This window comes from Mesoplodon densirostris, chromosome 7 (assembly GCF_025265405.1).
Source record: "Mesoplodon densirostris isolate mMesDen1 chromosome 7, mMesDen1 primary haplotype, whole genome shotgun sequence".
Lineage (NCBI taxonomy): Eukaryota > Metazoa > Chordata > Mammalia > Artiodactyla > Ziphiidae > Mesoplodon > Mesoplodon densirostris.
Window position 1 is genome coordinate 12,889,382 of NC_082667.1, and position 24,868 is coordinate 12,914,249.

At 52.9% G+C, this 24,868-nt stretch overlaps 2 protein-coding genes across 2 annotated transcripts; both read left to right on the forward strand.

The window, feature by feature from the left end:
• Positions 1 to 2,135: 2,135 nt before the first annotated feature.
• LOC132494119 (bone marrow proteoglycan-like) lies at positions 2,136 to 4,482 on the forward strand. The gene is made up of 5 exons (XM_060105155.1): positions 2,136 to 2,193; positions 2,816 to 3,099; positions 3,449 to 3,580; positions 4,108 to 4,219; positions 4,424 to 4,482. Exons 1-5 carry the CDS (start codon positions 2,136 to 2,138, stop codon positions 4,480 to 4,482), a joined length of 645 nt encoding a protein of 214 aa, XP_059961138.1.
• A 6,057-nt stretch (positions 4,483 to 10,539) lies between these two features.
• LOC132493851 (proteoglycan 3-like) lies at positions 10,540 to 13,985 on the forward strand. The gene is made up of 5 exons (XM_060104749.1): positions 10,540 to 10,600; positions 11,049 to 11,362; positions 12,051 to 12,182; positions 13,008 to 13,119; positions 13,927 to 13,985. Exons 1-5 carry the CDS (start codon positions 10,540 to 10,542, stop codon positions 13,983 to 13,985), a joined length of 678 nt encoding a protein of 225 aa, XP_059960732.1.
• Positions 13,986 to 24,868: the final 10,883 nt, after the last annotated feature.

The window sequence follows — 24,868 nt, forward strand, 5'->3', positions numbered from 1 at the left end:
CCCTCCACTCTAGATCTACTAGCCAATCAAAATTTCCCAAGGTGGGGTTTGTGTATTTTTAAATTATTTATTTATTTATTTAGTTGCAGCAGGTGGGCTCCTTAGTTGTGGCATGTGGGCTCCTTAGTTGTGGCATGTGAACTCTGAGTTGCAGCATGCATGTTAGATCTAGTTCCCTGACCAGGGATCGAACCTGGGCCCCCTGCATTGGGAGCTCGGAATCTTAACCACTGTGCCACCAGGAAAGTCCCTAGGGGTTTGTGTATTTTTAAACTCTTTAATAAGGTCTCTTGCAAAATTTCAGAGTGAGTACACACACTGTAACCATTGAAACATGCAGAGCTATAAAAAGAAGGAAAACAACAATCTCCCTCCCCTTTCTTCCCTCTGCTCCATCTACTCTTGGAGGCCACCAAAGTAAGCAGGCTGGTGTGAATCCCGTTTAGTACACCAGCTCTACAGTCTGTGGTTATGTAAAGGAAACTCACAGATAGATACTCACATGTGTTTTTTTTCTTTACAAAAGTATTCTCATACTTTTGTAAGTATTTCTCTGTATTTTGCTTTTCTTTTTTCACTTCACAGTACAGCATACACATCTCTTCAGGTTTACAGATATAGGTCCGTATCTTCTTTAAAGAGTCACATTATATTCTGGGGAATTCCCTGGAGGTCCAGTGGTTAGGACTCTGCACTTCCACTGCTGAGGCCTGGGTTCGATCCCTGGTCGGGGAACTAAGATCCCGCAAGCTGCGCAGCACGGCCAAAAACCAACCAACCAACCAACCAAACAAACAAGAGTCACATTATATTCTGTAGAATAGATGAGCCACATTTTACTCAATGCTCCACTGATGGATATGGGTTGTTTTGATGTCTGTAAATGGTAAAGCAATACCCAACTTTGTAAAAGTGTTTTTATTTATAGGTACTTTTATTTCCAAAGGATAATGTCCAAAAACTCAAATGGATCAAATGATCTATGCACGTTTTTTTGTTTTGGCTGCCCCTTGCGGCATGTGGGCTCTTAGTTCCCCGACCAGGGATCGAACACCCAACCCCTGCAGTGGAAGCATGGAGTATTAACTACTGGACCGCCAGGGAAGTCCTGATCTGTACACTTTTAATTTTAATAGATATTGACAAGATGTGTTTCCAAAATATCTGTGGCAGTCACATCCCCATCAGTAAAGCGGGAGAGCTGTGTATTTTGGAAAACTCCCTAGGAGATTCTGAAGTGCAGCCCAGGATAAGAACCACTGGCCCAGAGCAAGCCCAGAATGGCCCCCAGGTTCCTGAAAGGGGTGTCAGGAGAGAATGAATGGGCTCCCCAGAGATGTGAAGAAATGGTTCTTTTCAGCCCTCCCATCTCCCTCAGGCTGTGAGGCAAACCCTCCTGCCTCTGGAGAACTTCCTAAAAAGCTCCTATATAAAGCATCATTGTGGGATGGAGTGAAGGAGGACGGAGTTTGGGGTGCGCCTCGGGACCCAGGAGGAGCTCTGGGCTAGTGCGTGCCTTCCCTGTTGCAGTGGAGCTGGTCCTAAGTAAATGTTCAATCTCCTGGGAGGTGCCTGACTCAGGCTGAGAGGTTCTAGAGGGCTGGCTGGGACTGTGTGTGGCTCTCAGATGTCAGCAGGGTCAGGACTTCTCAGCCTCAGCCTATCACATTTCTTTTGAGCTCTGTGAAAGCTCTCCTTGGCTGGGGAAGGCAGAGCATGGAGGATGCGAGGGTGTGTGTGGCTTTCTGAGCTTTGAAGAGGAGACATGCTTTCCAAGGGCTGCGAGTTCCTACGAAGGCCAACAATCATGTTGTCTTGATCCTCTCTTTTTTCGTAGACTCTGCGGAGACCATTAAGTACAAACAAAGAAAGGTAATACTCCCTTCTTCCCATCCAAGCCCACAGGAAAGTCAGCCTTGGCTGCCCCTCATGGTCTGCTTCACTCTATTCAGAAAGAGGTCTCAGTGCCCTAGAGCATCAGGGCGTGGGCACAGCAGTAGCTTTTCCATCCCATCTTGACTTCTATTCATGCTTTCTCTTTCTCCACCTCCCTCTCAAGGTCCCCTAATGGTGTGGCTCTTGTGTATGTGTGTGTGTGTGTCCAACTCTGTTCTCCATTGCAGGATAAAGCCAAAATGGAACTCCACCTACTTCTGGCTCTTCTACTTGGGAAAGTTTCAGCTCTTCATCTGAGAAAGTCTCCTTGGCCTTCAGCCTTTCTTTCTCTACTTGACTCCTTTCTATAGTTTATACGGTCAGAGTCACATAGCCACCTTCCTCTCTGGCCATCCCCTATTTCAGGATCTCTGCACAGAAAGGAGCGGGGACTCTAGAGCTGGAGTTGAAGGGATTCCTCAGGGCATCTGCATGTCTGCAGTCTTGGTTCTACTGTGACGTTCTCAATGTTGTCCTTTCTGCAAGATGCAAACGATGATCAAATGATCACTTCTTTTACTTTGAGCTCACCGAGTGTGCTGTGCTAAGCGTTTTCTATGCCTTATCTCCTTTAATCCTCATAGCATCCCCATGAGGTATGTGGTGTGCTATACCCATGTCACAAATGAAGAACTAAAGCTAGTAGAGGATGGAACCAGAACAAAACCCACAACTGCCTGACTCTAAGTTCATGCCCGTCACCACCAGGACCTCATGTGGGAGGTTGGCTTCTCCTGGGGTGGGGTGGGCTCTGTTCTGGGTTCTTCTTCTTCCAGGGCTCAGCTTGCAAATGCCTGGGGCCAGGAGGGAGCTGTCCGTGGTTCTGGGGAGGAAGAGGGGAAGATGTGAAGGAGGGGCACTTGGCCTTTCTTCTTGCCAGGAACTGAAATGTCCAACATTGAGAGCCCCTTGGGAGATGACACCCTGCCTCAGGTTGGGGAGGTGCCAGAAAGTGAGGCAAAGGGGGTCCCTGTGGAGGAGCCGATGCTGCTAGAGGAAGAGGAAGACAGGGGCTCTGGAAGTGAAGATGCCCCCAGGGAAGAGGGGGCTGTTGAGTCCATTGCAGCCTTGGATGAGGTAGACAGGGACCTTCAGTGTCCTAAGGATGAGGACACAGTAAAACTGGAGGGCATCCCTGGATGCAAGACCTGCCGCTTCCTCCTGGTGGGGAGGCCCTGAATTTTATTCATGCTCAGGTGAGTGGCCAGTGGCTGAGAGGCTGAGGCCCAGGGTGGCGATGGGGAGCTGGTGGCTCCAGCCTCTGTGTCGCTGGTCATTTTCCGCACTGAGGACCCTGGGGGTGTTAGCAGAGGCTGAGACCCGCAGAGGTGTTGGGGGTAAGAGGTGAGGGTCATGCGGAAACAGAAGTTTCATCTTAATCTCCAGCCTTCAAATGTCTGTGGGGCTGGTGGGGTGGCGGGTGAGTTTTGGAGACTTAGACACCCAGGACTAAGGTGACGTGAATTCCTGTGGGACAGGCACTCCATTCTTCCTCTTTCATTCTGCCCCGCAGTTGACGTGCCAGGGGTGCTACCGGGGCAGACTCATCTGCATCCACAACTTCAGCCTTAATTACCAGATCCAGTGCTTAGTCAGACAGATCAACCAGGGCCAAGTCTGGATCAGAGGCCAGGTCACCGGCTGGGTAAGAGGGGTCCCAGGTCTCAGTGGGGGGCACCCCCTGACCCCAGCCCATGTTCAACCTGCTGCAGATTTGTCTGTGCTTCTCCTCTACAATCCCCTGAAGAACTGGGGATAGATGGACACCTGGGTGAGACAACAAGGGGGCTGCCTAGGCATCGGGAACAGCCAAGCATTTAGAATCAGGATGTTTAGGTGCGAGTTCTGCTCAGTCTCTGACTGTCTATAGGACCTGGGCAAGACCGTGAGCCTTGTTCCTCGTCTGTAGGGTGGGGTTGGAACTCCTGCCCTACCTCTTGTTAGAGCCAAAAGGATGGGGGTGTCACTGGGATGCATAGAATGTGATGGTGACAAGCATTGTGGATCTACATTTCAGTTGACCAGGACTGTGTCCATTGTGGTCCAGCGGTCCTTTAAGGGCCAATGCGAGGCAGGCAGCGGGAGGGTCAGGCAGGGATAGTCCCAGCTCTGCCTACCTGCTTTCCCTTTGCCCGTGTCCCAGCCCACCTCTTTCCCTCTTGCCTCCCCTAGGGTCGCTGCACACGCTTTTGCTGGCTTGATGGCACTCTCTGGAATTTTGCATACGGGGCTGCTGGCCAGCTCTGGGGCAGTGCTGGTAGATGTGTGATCCTGTGCACCGGAAGTGAGGTGGCGGGAGTGGGGATGAATAATGGCAAGGCCTGGGAGGGAGGAGGCTCCAGGAAGAGCCAGACCCTGCACAGGAGAGGCCTCCTGGCTCTTTAGACTCACCTCCACTGAGGTGTGGGGTAGGGAGAGGGGAAGGCCCTACTGGGGCTGCGTCAGGGAGAACATGAGGCTGAGACTCCTTCCTGTTGCGTCTTCACAGGAGGCCACTGGCGTCGAGCTCCCTGTGGCGTGGCTCTCCCGATCATCTGTTGCTACTGAGCTGGAGCTTTGTGGGCGGCCTCCTCCCATCCCCTCCCCTCCAGCCCCCAGCAATAAAATTGTTTTCCTGAAACTGATTTCTGTTTCTTCCAATCATTGATCTACCCTGCTTAGCCCCACCCACGAGCTTTCTGCCATACAAGGACCCCACCTCCCCAGCCTACTGTCTTTCATGAAAAGGAACAGAAGTTATCACGCATCTCTCTCCAGACTTTCAAGGTGAATTCTCAATGTACTGTATTTGCATCTCCACGTCGGAGGGCCTTTTCTTCCTCTCCCACAACCTGTGATCGCCTTAATGTGCCAGGATATTAACATGTCCCTGGGAACAGCCCACAACTCTCAGGAGTGGGTGTATGAGTACCCCAGTCCTTTGCCCCCTCAAGTGGAATAATTCTGGGGCAAGGATCGGGCACTGCTTCCCAGCGTTTCCCAGTGGGATTAACTTCCAGTTATCCACTGAGGTAGCTGGCTTTATAACACACATTTTATTGGCTGTCTTCTCTTCCCCACATGAACTCTCCTCTTCCCTACGACTGTCCCAGCACCTCCCATATAAACTACTTGCACTCAAATCCTTGCCTCAGGGTCTGTTTCCGGGGAATCTCAACATAAGACAAACTGCTATAGGTCCAACTCTGTGTAAGGTTTGGGAATATGACAAGACACAGCTCCCTGCCATTCGGGAACATACAGATGTTTGTAATACAAGCACAACAGCATCTACTAATTGTTACCTCTTATTGTGCACCCACAAAGTACTCCCTGCTGTGGCAGGCATCTTACAAAGATGACCTTGTTTTTTTTTTTGTTTTTTTTTGTTTTTTTTTCCGGTACTTGGGCCTCTCACTGTTGTGGCCTCTCCCGTTGCAGAGCACAGGCTCCGGACGCGCAGGCTCAGCGGCCATGGCTCACGGGCCCAGCCGCTCCACGGCATGTGGGATCTTCCCAGACCAGGGCAGGAACCCGTGTCCCCTGCATCGGCAGGCGGACTCTCAACCACTGTGCCACCAGGGAAGCCCGATGACCTTGTTTGATCAGTAATTATTATCCCATTGTACAGAACCAGGCTCAGAGGAGTTATGACCTGCTTTTTTACCCAAGGCTGAACATCTAAATGTGACCCGTGCTGTGATTCAAGTATCTCCAGAGCGTGTTCTTTCAACCATTAGGATTTCATGTCTGGAAGTGTCGGCTGCTTCCAGGACATGATCATATGGGGACAGAGCACAGAGGGGAGGCACGAGAGACTCATCTACCCTTGGGTTCATCTTGGGGCATCGGACTCCAACCCAGCTGGAGATGAGGGAGTCCCAATCAGAGGTGAGGAAGGAAGGCATTCTGAACCCTCCCTCTAATGGGGAGGTGAGCAGAAAGTAAGGCATCAATGCTCCGAAGCCCATTTCCTCCAGGGCTCCTCAAATTCTTAGAAGTACAGATGGCCCCAGGGATTCCGTTCTATCTGGTGGCCCAGATAGAAGAGGCTACTTACTCAAGGTTGCACAGGAAGTTGAAAAAGATAGAAATCACACTGAGGTCCTTTGTAACTGCTGTTCTCTTGGTTTCAGTGACGGTGGAATTCTGACACACTCTTACGAGTTCAGCCCTGTGCTGTGTGCCGTGGAGGATGCACTGCGAGAACGTTCCCTCCTTGCCCTCATGGACTTTGTATTCTGGTGTGGGGAGGCATTGCTTCTCTTTATTCCAGTACTACTAATAAAGAGTAACAAAATCTCTCATTTAATTGTTTATTGATCTTTATTGGAGTATAGCTGCTTTACAACGGTGTGTGAGTTTCTGCTGTACAGTGAAGTGAATCAGCCATACGTATACACACATCCCCTCTTTTTTAAAACCCCTCATGTATTAAGCACTAAATAGGTGCCAGTGTCTGTATCAGGAGACTTTGTGCTCAGGTGAGACCTTGTTTTATTCCTCACAAATCTCTCTTGTTGGCAGTGGTTTGTGACAGAAGCGTGACTTCCAGTCCACAAAGGTCTCCTTTGGGGGATTAATGTCAAGAAGGGGGCATGAAGGAGCATTTGGGCTCCTGGTAACATCCTGTATCTTGACCTGGCCTGGGTTACGTGGGTGCATCCCCTCCGTGACAACGCCTCAAGCAGTGCACGCTACAGTGCACATTACAGGATGCATGTTAAAGATGCATCCTCAAGAAAAGCTTTAGGGCTTCCCTGGTAGCGCAGTGGTTGAGAGTCCGCCTGCCGATGCAGGGGACATGGGTTCGTGCCCCGGTCCGGGAAGATCCCTAGATGCCGTGGAGCGACTGGGCCCGTGAGCCATGGCCGCTGAGCCTGCGCGTCCGGAGCCTGTGCTCCGCAATGGGAGAGGCCACAACAGTGAGAGGCCCGTGTACCGCAAAAAAAAAAGCTTTCAATGAAATAAGAGGACTGGCCTTATGTCCCCAAATAAGGGCTTGTGTGGTATTTTTCCTGTCCAAAATGACGCTAACGAAGCTCTGGGAAGCTCAGCTTGTGTCTTTACAATGGTAACCCTAGGGTTCCTTGCATCGTCATGCCGGACACAGAGCGGGAGCTCAAGCAGCTCTCAGCGCTTACTTGCTGATGAGGGTCACAGTTCGGTCTCAGTTTCCTGACAAGGGCTACCCCCAGCTCCACATGCCAGGTGCTGTTCTGAGGGCTTTACTGGAGCTGATCTCATTTGAGGTAGGTCCTGTCCTTAGCCTCAATTTATGGATGGGAAAACTGAGACCCAGAGGGGCTGACCCTGGAATGGTGATTCCATTCTATCAAGACGTCACACTATGCTGCCCTCTGCATAACGTGGGGCTGGATGGACATTTGAGACGAGAGACAGAGTTTGAAACCCCTGTGAAGATAGATGCAAACAGTAAGCCAGAGAGTTGGCGTTTCATGGATGCTGAAAAGGTGGGCACCATTGGCTAGTCTGGGAGTAACACATTTGGGTGAATCAAAGAAAGCACGGATGTAGGAGTCAAACAGACTAGGGTCAGACATGCCACTTCTAACTAGTTGTGTGAGCTTGGGCAAGTTATTTCACCTCTCTGAGCTTGTGTGGTAGGTCTGCGCGCTGGGATGGCAGTGTCTAATTGGCAGGATGATTGTAAAGATTAAGTAAGTAGGATAATGGATGGGAAAGCCTTAATGAAGCATAGTGTTTGGCATGTGGTAGACCTTCAAAAATGTCATTTCCGGACTTCCCTGGCGGCCCAGTGGTTAAGACTCCGCGCTTCCACTGCGAGGGGCGTGGGTTCAATCCCTGATCAGGGAACTAAAATCCTACATGCTGCACGGCGTGGCCAAAAAAAAAAAAAAAAAAAAAAAAAAAAGAGTTATTTCCAGTTTTACATCAGACATCACCGTGGTGACTGAGCAGGGCCCTGAAGTCCCTGGGATGTCTTTGCCCAAGGTCAACCCCGGGGAGAGGCAGGCCAGAGAGAGGAAGTAGAGGGAAGGCAGGCGTGGGGGTGACTAGGGAGCCGAAAGGTCTTGGTTTAGGCCGTCTCTGACCTGCTGTGTAATCTTGGGTAACTTATTTAAGTTCTCTGAGATGTCGTTTCCTAATGTGTAATACAGGGACGTTTAAATGACACAACGCTTGTAAAGCTTATCGTGGTGCTGGCTAACGGGAGTAGCCAACCTTATTGCTCATCCCAACCACTGAGTGAAATGAGGCCCCTGGCCTGGGCCCCAGGATTGGGGAGAATAATGGGGAGGGGGGCTAGTTTTCCACCCCTCCCCAGCTAAGGAAGTCTCCTGCTTGAACTCTGGAGACCAGGCTTTTGGGCCCTGGAATTAGACAATCAACCGCCAAGTCAGGTAGATAAGCTGAGGGTTGCGTCCGTTGGGCCAGGGAGATAACAGCCGAGACCGTTACTCTGAATTCAGGCCCAGAAGTGACCACTCAGATACTTCCCCATTTGTAGGTCCCCTGAGAGGGCAGAGGAGTGGAAGGAATCCAGGCCTTTTCACCCTCTGGGTGACCTGTCCCTGATGCCCTGAGCGCTGGAGGGCTGGGCTGGAATCCAAGGAACAAATATGCACTGCCCAGCTAGGATATCACAGAGTGGAGTCACCCACCCTGACAGGGCCACAAGCTCTTGGCAGTGATGTCTGGCAAAATCAAGGCTCAGCACTTGCTGGCCTCTCCTTGGATTGCAGTGAATGTGGCTGGAACTTGGTTGATTAATATTTTGACGTTTTGTTCATCATGGTAGCTTTACATCGATTCTGATTTTTAAGAAAGATGGCATTAAATATTTATTTATCTTGACTACTGAGTTCTTTAGTGTCCCCTTAAATTTTGCACCTGAGGCAAGTGCCTTCCCCTTAGTCTTGACCTTGGTCATGAAAGAGGGCTGGTGGGAGATGGGGAGTCGGGGTGGTGTGGGGAGGCTGGCCCACAGAGCGTCTGAATGACTCTGCAGGAAGGTTGCCATTCCAGCTGCTGCCTCCGCACCACAAAGATATGCCTCAAGGTTGGACCAAATAGCATGTTCTAGATCAGTGATTCTCAACAGGGGTACTTCTTCTTTCCAGAGGACATTTGAAACTGTGTGGAGACATTTCTGAGTGACATGATCTGGGGAGGCACGGTTGACATCTAGTGGGTAGAGACCCAGAGATGCTGCTAAACTTTCTACAAGACACAGGACAGCCCCTCCCCCAACCTTCAACAAAGAATGATTTGACTCCAAATAGTAATAGTGCAAGGGTTGAGAAACTTGATCTAGAGCCACAGCATAAAGGAAGGAGCATAAGTTTTTCACATATTAAAGATAAGAAAGAGATGGAGAGGGAGAAGGAGAGAGAGAGGAAGAGAGTGAAGGAGGGAGGGTGGGAGAGGGAGAAGGAGAGAGAGAGGAAGAGAGTGAAGGAGGGAGGGTGGGAGAGAGAGAGAGAGAGAGAGAGAGAGAGAGAGAGAGAGAGAGAGAGAGAGAGAGATGGGGTGGGTAGAGAATGTTGGGAGCCCCAAAGACTTAGAAATCCCAGTTCCCCCACTTCCTGCATAACCTTGGCAAGTCACTTTCCCTCTCTGAATCTCATTTTTCACATCTGTGCAGTAGGGCTAATCATACATTTTCATGGGACTGAGGTTAGGAAGGTGAGCTTTCAAGGATGCAATGCACATAACGTACTTGGTCTAGATAAGAGCTCAGAAGGGCTGAGTCTCCCCTTCATCTCCCACCTCCTCTCCTGTGGTCTCCCTCTCCCTGGGATTCTCCACTTCATTTGCTGGAATATTGACCAGAGGAAGACTGCTCCTGGGGCTAAAGAGTATTGTTCAGACTGGGACCCTTTAGGGGTGCTGATAATCATGCCTGGACAGTAGTCATCTGGGGCTTTCTCGAGCATACAAGGATGTTTGGGCACCTGCATATGGCAGGAGGCAGGTCCCTGATGTCCCAGCAGAGAGCAGGGCCCAAGGGTGGGAGGACAGAGCAAACCTCTTATCAGCTCCACTGTCCCCCCCCCCGCCCCCACCAGCCCAAGCCTGGGGCAATCGTCCTGGCTTCTTCCCACTTCCCCGAAAGCCCAGTATAAGGGTTGCCTCTGGCACCCAGGAGCCAGAGGCACTGAGAGTGGAGGCTCCGGACTCTGAGGACGTAAGTGCTCCCTCGGCTGCCCGGGAAGGAGAGGGCCAGGGCTGGGGGAAGCAGGACCCTATATGGCAAACACCCTGGAGGCCTGTCCTTAGGACCATTATGGCCACTATCCTTCCCCTTTCACCCCCAGTGTGAGTGAAATTGGCCCTCAATGTGAGCAGACCTGTTCCCATGGCGGCTAGCATCTGAGCTAAGTGCTGCCCCAGGGAGCAGTGATGGAGCTCTCAGGAAAAAGGGTCTTTTGTACTTGAGCTGACAACCCCCTGTGCTTTTCTTGACTCTCCAGCTCAGGGTCTGTTCACGGGGGGAGAAGGAAGCTCTCTAGTTTGCCCTTTAATCCACCAGTGAAGCAAACACTGCATCTCCACTGTGTGCCAGGGGCCGTGCAGACACGTGAGAAGTCCCCAAGGAGGAAAGGTGAAGCTGTGTCCCTGTCACAAGACTGAGGGGATATGAAATGCCTCCTGCTTCTGCCGCTTGTCCTGCTGGGGACAGTTTCTGCTCTGTATCTGGGTAAGTCCTCCCCTTCCGCCCTCATCCATTTTTCTCTTTTCTCCTCTTTCCTGCATCTGTTTTTGCTCTTGTGAGCCAGGGCCACAGCCTCCCCTCTTCAGTTGACCCAGCCCACCTCTAGTTAGATTTCTCCTGGACTCAGAACTGTGACCTGAACTTTCCGTCAGGGCTCTTTTGCAAGGAAAAACACCCACCTGTGAAGATGAGGGCTTCTCATAGGTGCTGCCTCCCGCTCCCAAAATACCCCACCTGTGGTGTCAGCCAGGTTCTCATGCCTTTGGGTGTGTGATGCAAGAATTCTGGCTTGCCCAACCCCCAAGGGATCCTTCCAGTCTTGGTTCCAGATGGCGTCCCCTGGAAGGCTGAGTGGGGCCATCAGAGCTGTCCGTGGTCCTGGAAGAACAGAGAGCCCGGCCTGAGGGCAGGTTACCTCTTCTCTTCTTTCCAGAGAATGATGCCTCCCATCTGGGCAGCAGAGAGACACAGGCTGACCTGAGCCAGGATCTGGAAGGTTCGGGGGAACAGGAGGGAGAGCTGGCCCTGAATTATGGAGTGCTTGAGTCGGAGGAAGAGGACGCTGTGGCTTCCAGCTATCAAGATGCGTTTGAGGATGAGGGGGCCATGGAGTCAGACCCAGCAGCCCTAGACAAGGATTTGCAGTGCCCTAAGGAAGAGGACACAATTCAGCTTCCAGGCGGTCCTGGGTGCAAGACCTGCCGCCTCCTGTTGGTGCAGACCCCGACGACGTTTTGGGAAGCTCAGGTAAATGGCAGGGAGGTTACTATGGGGGACCAGGTGGAGGAGACAAGAGTGGAGGCAAACTTCTGTCCCCTGTCATTTGGACCAATGGTTCTCCAAGCCGAGTATGCATCAGAGTCTCCTAGAAATCTCATTAAAACACAGATTTCTGGGTCCCATCTCCTCAATTTCTGATTTAGCAAGTCTGGGGCTTAAGAGTTTGCATTTATAACAAATTCACAGGTGGTGATATTTTTGGTCAGGAGACCGCACTTTGAGAACCACTGGCTTAGATAAAAAGCTTTGGTATAAGATATGCCTGTGCTAAATCCTGGCTTTGCTTGTCACCAGCCATTTTATTTGGGCAAGTCAATTCACCTTTCAGGGCTCCTGTATCTTCAATTTGTAAAATGGAGGTGTACCGTACCACCTGTTGGAGTTGTGGAGAGGATTTAAATAATACATGGAAAGTATTTAGAATAGTCCCTGGGTCATTGTAAACTCTCAGTAAATGGTGGCTGTAGTTATTCTGAATATTATTATTCTTTTCTGCAAGAAGTTCCTGACACCAAATAAAGGAACAAGAGACGGGATTCAGGGGGGCGATAGATCCCTGATTTCTGACTTGGAAAGGGATGAGGGGGTCTCTCCTGGAGACTCAGGGACTTGAGAGAAAACAGTGAATTTTCTACCCCACCTCTTCTCTCTGCAGAGTGTATGCAGGAAGTGCTACCGAGGCAACCTCGTCTCCATCCACAACTCCTGTTCCAACTATCGCATCCAGGTCTCGGTCAGTAGGATCAACAAAGCACAGGTCTGGATCGGAGGCTTCCTCAAGGGCCGGGTAAGCGAGGGGCCAACTCCCAGGTACACGAAGGTCTTTCTGATTGCCTCAAGGGACCACCTGCTGGCATAAAGCCTCATCCCAGCAGCTGAAGCTGGCTCATACCGGCTTAGGAGAACTGATGATTGAGTGCTTCTCTTCCTAACTCCATGTTCAGTGGCTTCATGCTTGTAGCTTGAAATCTGCCATGGTGGATGTATTTACACCAAGGAAATTGACAATTATTACAAATCAGGTTTCTTTCTTCCCTCTAGCCTCTCACCTTCCCCCAAAGCTGGTTGTTACACGTTTACCAGCACACTCCCGGCACCAGGAGATAGATTCTATATCTAGTTTGGTCCCTTACTAGCTGAATGACTGCCTCCAAATTTCAGTTTCCTCATCTCTAAAGTAGGGTCCTTCTCTCAGAGTGGCCTTGGGCTTGTGGACAAATAAGTGCCATTATATTTGCTACTCAAGTGTGGTTCACGGACCAGCAGTATCAACATCACCGGGTAGCTCATTAGACATGCACGATCTTGGGCCCCGCCCCAGACCTCCTGAATCAGAATCCGCATTGTTCACTAGATCCCTAGGAGATCTGTGTGCACAGTGAAGTTGGAGAAGCCTACTCTGTGTGATAGCCGGAAGTGATGTTTGCTCTTCCATTGTCATTGCCTGCGAACGCTCAGGGATGGGTCTCAACGGTATCCTAGGCAGGTAGTCAGTGAGAGGAGATTATATATACAGTGTTCAGGAAGGGATACCCAGTGGGCTTTCTGGAGACCCAGAATCTGTCTGTCTCTCTGGACCTCTGCCCTCTGACCCAGCCTCTCTCTTCTCTAGTTCTGTTGGAAGAAATTTCACTGGACTGATGGCAGTGCCTGGAATTTTGTATACTGGGCCTCAGGACAACCTAGGAATGGGTGCGGCCACTGTGTGGCCCTGAACACCAGAGGTGAGGGGGGCCGGGCACCAGGACAAGGGGAAGGGGTGGCAAGGTGGACTCCCACACATGTCCCTTTGAGCTGCCTGAACACACCTCCCCAAACCCACACCCTCCCTCCAACTGGAGAACCAATGTCCCTGTCTGTGAGGAGGGCTGAGATGTAGGGATTCCTTAGAGCAAAACCAGGTGATGAGGCTCCCAGTACAGGGGCTAGATGGGGACTCTCCATCCTCCCAGGCAAAGCTGGGCTCGGGGCCTGGGGGCTCCTTTCCTTCCTCTGATATGATGGCGACAAGGAGTGAATATGGGACAGATGGGAGGAACAGATGTGAATGTAAGGTGTGGATGAGGCATGAGGTGAAGATGCGGGCATTAAGGATGACTGACATAATTTGCCAGCTTTGAACAGCATGGCTGCCAGATGTGAGGGAACTTATTACAATGGCTGGACCATATGGGTTGGAGTAAGATGGCCGAGATTCACATCCCCGCTGTGTCACTGGCCAGCTGAGACACAGGCAAGTTTTCACTCCCACGAAGCCTCAGTTTCCTCATCTGTGAAACGGGAGTGATGACAGCACTGACCTCTTGGAGAGTCATTGTGAGGGTTAAACGATGGTCCATATAAAGCACTTAGCACATTGCCTCTGCAAGGGAAGAGATCAATGGCTAGTCCGGATGTGTGGGAAACCCGTGGCCATCGGATCATGACTACGGCAGGCAAAGATGACACATGAGGTGCCTGAGGAGGGGAGGAGGGAGCACAGGCCACACACGCAGGTGGGCAGCTGACATCACTGTGCTCTCTACCGCTAGGGGGTCGCTGGCGACGAGCTCGATGCAAAACACGTCTGCCCTTCGTCTGCGCCTTCTAAGCCAAGCCAGAGGCACGGAGATCCTCCCTTCACGCCCTCCTGGTGGCCTCTGTCCTACCCTTGCCACTTGTCCTCAGCCTCTCCGGATCATAAAGCCAGACTTCCCACAGCATCTCCTGACTCTTGTTTCTTCATTGAGCACTTTAGAGGAGTTGGACTCTGGGTTGGAAAATCCTGGAAGCATTCACTCCGGTTTCGTGGGGAGTGGGGTGGGACTTTGAGGAAAGGAAAAGATGTTGGAGTAGGGCGCCGGATGGGGGGGGGGCGGGGGCGGGGCCCCGGGGTGTGTCTGCAGCGCCACCTGGGGGCGGGGGGCGGAGTGCGTACCAGGCGGCGGTCCTTCTCGTTCCGGCTCCGAGAATTCCACACCGCGCGCCCCACCTCCCCCAGGTTCTGGGAGGAAGAACTCCTTAGGTGAGGGGGCGGGGAACTGACCCTGTTGCTCTGTTTGGATTCAGTCAAGTGTGCGGGGCGGGGTGGGAGTGGCGGCTTTCCAAAATGGAGGCTCTGTGGCGGATTCAAGAATTGGATGGACCATTGAGGTGCCACCTGGGCTAACCACGTAGGGGGGAAGAGAAAGTAGTCTGTCGGGGCAGCCGGCTTCTCTAGACCTGTGTCTGTGTCACTTATGATAATGGCCCCTATTTTCCACTCTCCCAGCCACCTGTGTGTGAGTTCAGAGGCCCCAACTTCTTCTGAGATGGTTGTCCACCCCATTCCCAGGAGGGTGGCTGTCCTCCTCACTGCACCCCCGAATCCTTCGTCCCCTCCCCGGTCCCCAGCCTACCTCCCCTCCCTAGAGGGGCCGCATTCTCAGGAAGGAGCTGCCTCTCATCCCAGGGCCCTTTAAAAAAAATATTATTATTATTATTATTATTATTTTTGGCTGAGTTGGGTCTTCGTTGCTGCACGAGGCCTTTCTCTGGTTGCAGCGAGCAGGGGCTACTCCTCGTTGCGGTGCGCGGGCTTCTCAGGCTCTAGGCGCGTGGGCTTCAGTAGTTGTGGCACACGAGCTCTAGAACGCAGGCTCAGTAGTTATGGCGCACGGGCTTAGTTGCATCTGCGGCACGTGGGATCTTCCCAGGCCAGGGCTCGAACCCGTGTGCCCTGCATTGGCCGGCGGGTTCTTAACCACTGTGCCACCAGGGAAGCCCCTCATCCCGGGGCCTTGGGCCCAAAGTCAGGGCATCTGTAGCTGTGTGGCTCCAATGCTGGTTCTACAGCCCCAGGTCTCCTCTGCTTCTCCCATTTTCTCACATCCTGGGGACATTGAGAGAGAACACTGTTGCTGCTCTTAACTTTGCTCCAGGCTGGGCTCCAGGAAGGATCTGGGCTTGATGAAGCGAGAAACTCAGACTGGAAACTGGGTATTCAGAGGACAGAGAGCCCCGGGTTGTGAGAGAGAGAGAGGGATAGAAAGAGAGACTTCTTTGGGGGTGTAGTTCTACATGGGGCACAGGGAGAATGTACAAGTATTTCTGGGGGCGCACACATGCACATGTGTATATGTATCTTGGTGTGTACAAGAGTCAGTCTTTGGATACCTGTGTATATGTGAATCTATATTTGTAAATATGCATAAATCTGTGTGTGAGTCAGCATGTATTTATGTGTTGTGCGTACGTTTTATACATCTCTGTTTATGGATATGCCTTTATGTCTGTGTCCATCTTTGAGTGTGTGTATCTGTGTAGCTTTGTACCTTATACTCCTGAATCTGTATATGCATACATATGTGTGTGCCGCTGTGTCTTTGGCCAGTATCTTTGGGAGTATGTGTACATGTCAGTGTGTCTGAGCATAGCTGTGTACAGGTCTACCTTTGTGCATGTATGTGTGTGTGTATCTGTACAGCTATCTGATGAAATGTGGAGTTGTTTTTTTTTTTAATTGATCTTTATTGGAGTTTAACTGCTTCACAATACTGCGTTAGTTTCTGTTGTACACCAAGGTGAATCAGTCATATGCATACATATGTCCGCATATCCCCTCCCTCTTGAGCCTCCCTCCCACCCTCCCTATCCCACCCCTCTAGGTCATCGTAAAGCACCGAGCTGATCTCCGTGTGCTATGCTGCTGCTTCCCACTAGCTAATTATTTTACATTCGGTAGTGTATGTATGTCGATGCTACTCTCACTTAGCCCCAGCTTCCCCCTCCCACCCCGTGTCCTCAAGTCCATTCTCTATGTCTGCATCTTTTTTTTTTAGATTCCATATATATGCGTTAGAATACGGTATATGTTTTTCTCTGACTTCACTCTGTATGACAGACTCTAGGTCCATCTACCTCACTACAAATAACTCAATTTCGTTTCTTTTTATGGCCGAGTAATATCCCATGGTATATATGTGCCACATCTTCTTTATCCATTCATCTGTCAATGGACATAGGTTGCTTCCATGTCCTGGCTATTGTAAATAGTGCCACAATGAACATCGTGGTACATGACTCTTTTTGAATTATGGTTTTCTCAGGGTATATGCCCAATAGTGGGATTGCTGGGTCATATGGTAGTTCTATTTTTAGTTTTTTAAGGAACCTCAATACTGCTTTCCATAGTGGTTGTATCAATTTACATTCCCACCGGATGTGGAGTTTTTGGAACAGAAAATCCAGTTTTGCCAGATGTGCTTTGTTTCTAAAGATGCTGGAGTTGATGGAGCAGGACAGGATCGGAGAACCCCAGGGGAAGTGGCTGGTGACGAAGCAGCAGGCTTGAGTCCCTTGAACATGAGCAGGCCTCTGGCAACAGGAGAAGGAGCCTTGACATTGCTATGAACCTCACCAGTGCTGGGCCCTGGGGACTGCCTCTAGGTGAAGAGGCCTGTCCTCAGTAGAGGGGTCTGTCCATCTGCCTTGGATAGAGATTGGGTCAGGAAGCTCTTAATCACAGCATGTCAGTCTCCCCAAGGGCATGGAAGGGGAGCTGCCTGGAGGTCAGGCTCCTACCCAAGTCCCTGCATTGTGTACTGCAACAAGCTAATCTTGATGCTGTACTTCTAGAAGAAGCAGAAGCAGTGGGGGGTGGGAAGGATGAGCTCTGCACAGGTAGCTCTGGGACTGGTATTTCTGGGACTTGCTGAATGGCAAGCCCCCTCTTATCAGCCTCCACTTATCTCCTTGGTGGGGCATGGGCTCTAGCTAATCCCAGTAACCAAATACACTGCCAGCCAAGGCCAGAGGTAGAGGGAGGGAGGAGAAAGGGGCGGGGTAGGGTGGTGCTCAGACCCTTCCAGACTGAAGCTTGCTTGAGGCAGGCCAGGGTAGAAAAGATGTCCTTCAAATATCCAGTACTGTCTGTTAGTGGGCCTCCGGTTCAACCATTATATATTCATTCCTTTGGCTGTTTAAGGCCTTTCAGACTTGAAGCCCTTGATTAAAAAGCAAATATTCTTAGTACAAGAAACTCCTGAGTGTGTTGTCTATTAATACCTCTGGAAGATTGATTGGTAACTTGCCGAGAACAAGGTTTTGTGAGGAGGAACACAGAAGGGAAAAATGTGTGTAACTGTTAGCGTGCATGGGTGGGGGGTTGTGGAGAAGAAAAGCTATTAAAAAGGAGATAATGAAGCAGAGAGTGCTGTGCTCACAGTTTTCTCTTCCTGGGGACCTAGGAAGACTATATTCCCCAGTATTCCTTGCAGTCAACCTGGGCTCTGCAGCATGATACCGAGTCTGGCCAGTGCAATGTGGTTGGATGTGATACAAAGGCCAGACCTGGCCTTTATATGATCCCCTATGATCATCCATGATCCTCCAGTTCTCACTTTCCTTGCCACAGTGATCTGGGGGTCCATGTATCTCAGATGGCATAGCTGCCAGGTGGAAGGGGCTGACTGACCTACGTTGTTGTATTAAATCCTGAGGTTTCACAATTAACTTGTTACTGCACAAAAATCTGCTTTAGCCTAACACATATAGAAAAGAAGGGGCCAACAAATTCCCAGGCAGATATGGCCCAGAAGTCAAGATCCCAGACTCTGGAGTCATAACGGTCTGGGTTCAAGTCCCAGCTCTACCACTTCAGTTTTCAAACCTTACTCAGCCTCAGTTTCTTCTATAAAATGAGGGTTGAATGAGACAATGCCTGTCACACATTTAACTCATTGCTTGGCGATGGTGAGTTATCACTAAATGTTAGCTTTGATGCTGCGCTGTTAGGCATGAGCGCGGGTTTCAGGTCAAATGTCCACGTATTGCAAATTTCTTTTTCTATTTCTAGGATTAACGACAAAGCATAGCAAGCTTACCAGGGTTGGTGTGAGGGGTCACGTGATTATGTTGGTGACTGTGCTGAGTACACATGATGCAGCGGAGGTGAGTCAGTTACTGGGATCAGCCCTACGTCTTGCACAGGGAGCCATAACCTAGTTCAGCCGCGGGGAAGACAACATCAGGCTCACACATACAGAAGCTCAGGCTCGGGATGGGCTGGCAGTCTCAGGACGGGCTGATGCGCCCGTAGGAGGACCACCCCAGTCTGGAGGAAAGGGTCCCCCCAGGACGGAGCTGCCTCTGTCTCCTCCTCAGACAGTGTCCCTGTGACCCCAGCCTCAGCCCATCCTCCTGAGAGCTGGATTCACCGGGGCTCCTGGTGGGAGAGCTCAGCGCTGTCTTCACTGATGTCTCTGCTGGTCAGATCTCCAGATGCTGCCTGATTCCCTAGGCCACCCAGGGGGAGGTGTTACCCCATCCTCTTGAGGATGGGGCTGGGGGTGAAGGCAGAGTGGGGAAGGTGGTGATGGGCCTCATGTGGTGTAATCTCACCCCTTCTCTCCCTGGGGTGGGGGATCAGAGGGGTTGGGCCTTCCCGAACTGCCCCCCAAGCTGCCTGCACCTTCTGTAGAGGGGCCAGCCCTCCATGTACAGTTAAGCTCGTCTCTGCTAAGACCTCACGATCAGGCCTGCAAGCCAACCTTTCCAAGGGATTTACCACGAAGCTAGTGAAACTTACACTGCAGGGCCGCTCACCTGCCTGAGCCCCTTCTAATCCTAAAAGATGACCCACATTGCATATGCTTCAGGCTTCATAAAACCTGGATCTGCTCCTGGTGAGATTTCTGGGCCTCCACTGTGGAAGAGCCCAGAAGGGGAGGGGGCGTCGGGGCAAAGGAAGACGGGGCGGGCTTGGCGTGCCCTCGGCAGCCTTCCCAGCTGCCTGTTCCTTCCTCCTTCCCTGAGTGGCGGGACACCTGCTTCTCTTTGTGCCACTAACTGGGGGACGCTGGACGAGTCATTTTCCCTCTCTGGCCTAAGTCTGCTCATCTATAAACAAGAGAATCAGACAAGATGGTTCCTAAAGCCCCTTTAGTTTCTGACATTAGAGGACCGACCACCTCATTAGGGTCCCGCGGGGACTGGCCTGCAGACCGGCTGCTCGCCGGGCGCTGGGTCTCACCGGGCCTTTCCGTCAATGTGCTGGAGGAGACTTGCTGACCTCCTGGAACAGGGCACCAGGTTGGGGAATCCTGTCCCGCCCTGGGGGAGCCTAATTGGGCTCCCGGAGTGAGGGGCCTGGAATATGTATGAGCACGTGGAGGTCCCCGAGAAAATGAGAATGGTCTCTTCTCTCGCTTGGGGTGAGGGAAGGAAAAATTCACTGACAGTTACGCCTCCTATTTCCTTCTGAATTTGGGACCCACCCATGTCAGAGAGAGACCCCGCACCCCAGTCCTACTGATCTCCCCTAAAACGGGGCCTGCCTGCGTTCCTGGGGACAGCATGGGGCTTACTCTTGACTAAGCTGAAACGAATCATGGTCAAGGTGGAGGAGGCTGAAGCAGCAGGGCAGACGGCCCCCGGGGGTTCATTCTCTCCTTGTGGGGTGTGGGCGGTGGAGTTAGTCAGACGTGGGTCCAAATCCCAGCTCTCTCGCTTCCTGGCTGTGTGGCCTGGGGCAAACGACTCAGTCTCTCTGAGCCTCAGTGTATCTTCAAAATAGGGAAGCTACTATCTACCTCGTAGGATTATTCTAAGGATTAAATGAGATAATGTGTGTGAAAGTGCCTGGCATTTGGGAGGCCCTTGTGGCCACTAGCTATTCCTATTATTAGCTCTACTTTTCGGAAGGGGATGACTCAGGTACCACTGCCCTGGGGGTCCTGGGAAGCACAGAGGGGTTGCCTGGGAGGCGAGGGGGGAAGGTGAGACTGAGGTCTTAGTGGGAACAGGACCTGTCTGTAGAGCAGTGGGAGGGCCAGACACCTGGTCCCGGCTGTGGCCTCAAGGGGTGAGCAGGAAAAATGAGAGCCTCTCCTCTCTCCCATCCCCCCTTGCCCAGGTGGGACCCTCTGTTGGGAGGCCTGGAGCCCAAGGGTGAGAGTGGGGCCCACAGAAGAGGCCCTAGTGGCCAATGGAGTAGGCGCCTGAGTCCGTGGACTGCTTCTCCTCTGTGGTCTGGTCGCTGGGGTACACCGGGTTGGCCGAGGCCGTGACCTGCAGCGTGGTCTCGTTCACCTGCAGGCAGAAGGGCTGGCATGATCGTGCTCTGGCTGTGGGCAGGGTCCTCCTCTGGGCCCCCGTGGGACAGACTCAGCCTTTGGGGCTCACAGCCCGGTCATAGGGGAGCTAGAGCGAGTCTGTGACCCCAAGACTCTTCCCATGCACCTCAAGGGCAAACAGACCTGAGCCAACCAGTAGCAGGATTTGTCCCTCCCCGAAGCAAAGAGGGGACCGTGAGTGGATGCGGACGATGACCACAGAGTCCACTCTTGGCCAGACCCCCTCTTGTCGGGATCCCCAGTACGCACTGAGGCCCAATGAACTCCCCTTCAGAGGCCCCCAGAAAGTGGGTCCCTGAGAGTCTGGGGTCCAGCTCCCCTCTTCCTCTCGTGGGTGCACCCCCCCCCCCGACTCACCTCCTCAAACTTCTTGGCTTTGTACTGGTCGGCCCCCTTGAGGAAGTTGAGCAGGATGATGTCGCAGAGGACAGTCCCCTGGAGGAGGAGAGCAGGGCGGCTCAGAGGGGCTGCAGGGTGGGAGCGGGGCGGCGGGAAGCACGGGGAGCGGGGCGGCGGGAAACACGGGCAGCGGGCAGGACTGCCCGCGGGGTCGGGGTGAGTCCTCCAGAGACACCTGACTGATGGTTCCTCTTAGGAAAACATCGAGGGGCTTTGCAGAATATCTCCAGAACCCACCTCCCCAGCTCCTGGGGTGAGCCCAGACCAGAGCGCAGAGGGAGGACTTGGTGGGAGACGCAGAGGGACCGCGGGGGTCCAAGTCCCTGGGGACGGGGCTCTGTCCCCACCTTGCCAGCTGGGCTCTGTTCCTCGACCGGGCTCTCAGGTCTGGGGACCCTGGAGTCTCCTTGCCCCCCTTCACGGTGGCAAACGGGGGCTTTGTAGCAGCGGGGGGGCTGCCATGGAGGGAGTGAGCTCTCCAGGACTGGAGATGTTCACGCAAGGGCTGGCCCAGCAGGGAGGTGAGGGCGAGAGGTTGGGCTCACGGTCTGGGAAGGAGAGGGTCACCGCTTGCCCAAACCCTGCCAGCCCGGGCTGCACCCTGAGTGGCCTCCGGACTGAACCCAGAGGGGCTGCACTCACCACTCCCACAGACGTGAAGGCTGCCACGGAGCTGATGATCGTGGGAATGATGTCAAACTTGCCAGCCTGTGTGCGCAAAGACCCGGGTGAGTGGGCACAGCTCCAGCAGGGCCGGGGCGAGGCCTGACGTGGAGCTTGGACTCCCAGCCAGGGAGACCCTGGAGCCAGGAGGGCTCTTGGTGGATCAGCAGGCCTCACCTGCTGTGGACATGTGACCAGCGAGGGTCTCAGAGCTGGACAGTGGCAGGACCCTGCCCCCAGAGGAGCCTCTTTAGGGCCCAGGATGGGTCCGGGTTTCCTCCCCTATCCCCCGTGTCTGCCTGGCCCAAGCACTCACATTCCCATACACCAGCACGTCGAAGCGGATGCCAAAAGCCTTCAGAAGCGTGCGGTACTCACTGCCGTTCTCCATCTTGTAGTACTTGGCAAACCTGGAGGCCAGAGGGGAAGGTGGGTCCCACTGTGGGCTCCTGTCTCTCTTGCCTGAAAATCCAGGGGCCTCTAGAGCCCTATGACCCTCACCTACCGAGCAACCCTTACTGATGGTTTGGTGGGACACCCGCCGTGGTCCTCCCTGTGTGGTGAGCTGAACCCCTGCACAGGCATCACCTTGGGGGTTTGTTAATAAGGCAGATTTCCAGGCCCCACCCTGAACCCATGGCATCAGCATCTCTGTGGGTAGAGCCCAGGACTCTGTCTTTTATTGTGTGTTTTTTTTTTTTTTCTTGCGGTACGCAGGCCTGTCACTGTTGTGGCCTCTCCCGTTGCGGAGCACAGGCTCCAGATGCACAGGCTCAGTGGCCATGGCTCACAGGCCCAGCCGCTCCATGGCATGTGGAATCCTCCTGGACTGGGGCACGAACCCGTATCCCCTGCATCGGCAGGTGGACTCTCAACCACTGCGCCACCAGGGAAGCCCTCTGTCTTTTAAGTAATTTCCCTAAATGATTCTGACGTGTATGAAAGTTGGAGCCCAGCTGGACTCCAAGCGTCTTCAGTTCTCTTTGTTTGGGTATCCCAGGGCCCGGCAGGGGCTCCTCTCTCCACAGGCTTCTCAGCCTATTGGGTTCAAAACCTTGTTCTGCCACATGTCAGCTGTGCAACTTGGGCCAGTTGCTTAACCTCTCTGATACTCGATTTCCTCTTTTGTGAGTGGGACTAATACAGAAGTCCCGCTTCAAAGGGTTGCCATGAAAATGGAATGAAACCACATGTGTCAGGGGTTTAGAATAGTGTCTGGAGCAAAGTAAGCACCCAGGAAATGCTCACGTTGATTTCTAGAGCAGTTTCAAAAAGTGCCTTTAGACACCTCATCTCACACACATGTGGGATAGGGATGTGACTGCTCTGTTTTTCAAATGAGGCTCCAGGGGTTCAGTGACTGGTCCAGGGTTACCCAACTGGCTGAGACCTGGGGCTGGATTTGCCCCAGTTCAAGGATTTGTCCCCTGTACCTTCTCTGCCTGGGCTGCTGGCTGCCAGGAACCGTGCTGGAGACTGATAAGAATGATCGCATGTAATTCTCACCAAACACAGTGAGGTGGGTGTTCATACCCCCACTTGGAAGATGCCTGTGGGGTGAAGGGACCCGCCTGTAGTCTCACAGTCGGTAAGGATTCGAATTGCATTTGGCTTTTGGCTTCTAAAGCCAGTGCGTTTCCCCTTACACGGCTCTGCCCACCACGGGCCAAACTCTAACATTAGCAAAGTGCAATCTCTTTGGGCTACTGTCCCAAAGCTGTAACACAGGCTCCTGAGGCCAGCATCCCAGGAAGGTGGTGAGGATTAAGGGGGAGGATGGTCGAGAACGAGCTCAGAAACCTCCGTAACTGTGTGGCATCGACATCGGTCTCATTCGGTGCCTCCCTTTCAGTGTTTCCAGTCCCCAGAGATTCCCAGGCCAGTCCCAGGCCTCTCCCAGCACAAAGAGGGCATCTGAGAAACTCCTTCCCTGGAAGTGTTCCGTGATTGACGTGACACCCCTCCCAGGGATGTTTGCCTTCGAAACTGTCCAGCAGGGAGAATGAAGTGCTGAGCCCAAGGGGATGAATAACGGAGAGCTCACGGGCAGAGGAGGAAGGTCATTTGTGGCGGGGAAGAGCCTCCTTAAACTGTAAGTATCGGCCACTGTCTGCTCTGGCTGCCAGGGAACTTTGGGGTCAAGCAGAAATGGGTTTAAATCCTGGCTGCACCACTTGCTGGCCGTGTGGGGCCTTTTAGGGGACTTAGCCCTCAGGGTTTGACTTCCCACGCCTATAAAATGGGGGTGCTCAGGCCCCCTTTGCAGGTCTGTTAGCGAGAAGGCTGAGCCCTGAGACCAGCCCTTCGAGGCAGGTGCTCCCCTGATTCCCACGTTGGACATTTTGCCTGCCCCTCCACACCCAGGCTCGGCCCTTCTCTGCGGGGCCTGGGAGCCTGGTCTGCAAAGACTGCTTCCTCCCTGCGCTCTGGTTCCAGCTGGGTTCAGCCAGTGGGAGGCACCCACAGGAAACCAGACGGTGGGAGGGAAGAAGGGCGAGGGCTCTTCCTCTCCCAGTTCCTCTGCTGGGCCTCTAACAAAGCTGACTTCCCTCCTGAGGCCCAGAGCCTGTCGGGCGCGCCCCTCTCCAGTCCTGTGACTGCTCTCTCCCCTTGCCCTGCCAGCTTAGCTGGTAGCAGCCTTCCTGTGGTGGCTGCTCCGGTCCTGCCCCAGGCTCCTAGCTTCCTTTAAACTGCCTGCACCTTTGCACACAGCCGTTCCTTTTTTTTTTTTTTTTTTTTGGCGGTACGCGGGCCTCTCACTGTTTTTGCTTGTCCTTTGTGGAGCACAGGCTCCGGACGCGCAGGCTCGGCGGCCATGGCTCACGGGCCCAGCCGCTCCGCGGCATGTGGGATCTTCCCGGACCGGGGCACGAACCCGTGTCCCCTGCATCGGCAGGCAGACTCTCAACCACTGCACCACCAGGGAAGCCCAGTCGTCCCTTTTGAGACCACTGACTGTTTCCTCCCAGGACACTGACCCTTACCATCCCCGTTTTTACAGAGCAGGAAGCTCAGGCCTGGAGAGGTTTAGCTGGGTCAGGAAGGAGTGCAGGGGGAGGGCGACCCATCTTCTGTCTTGCCTGTGCCTAGGCAGGGCTGTCGCCGCGTGCCCGAGTAAAGCACCTGTTACCTGGCTAAGGCCTTAAAAAGGCCTTCCCTGGTGGCGCAGTGGTTGAGAGTCTGCCTGCCGATGCAGGGGACGCGGGTTCGATCCCTGGTCCGGGAAAATCCCACATGCTGTGGAGCAACTAAGCTCATGCTTCACAACTACTGAGCCTGCGCTCTAGAGCCCGTGGGCCACAACTACTGAGCCCCTGTG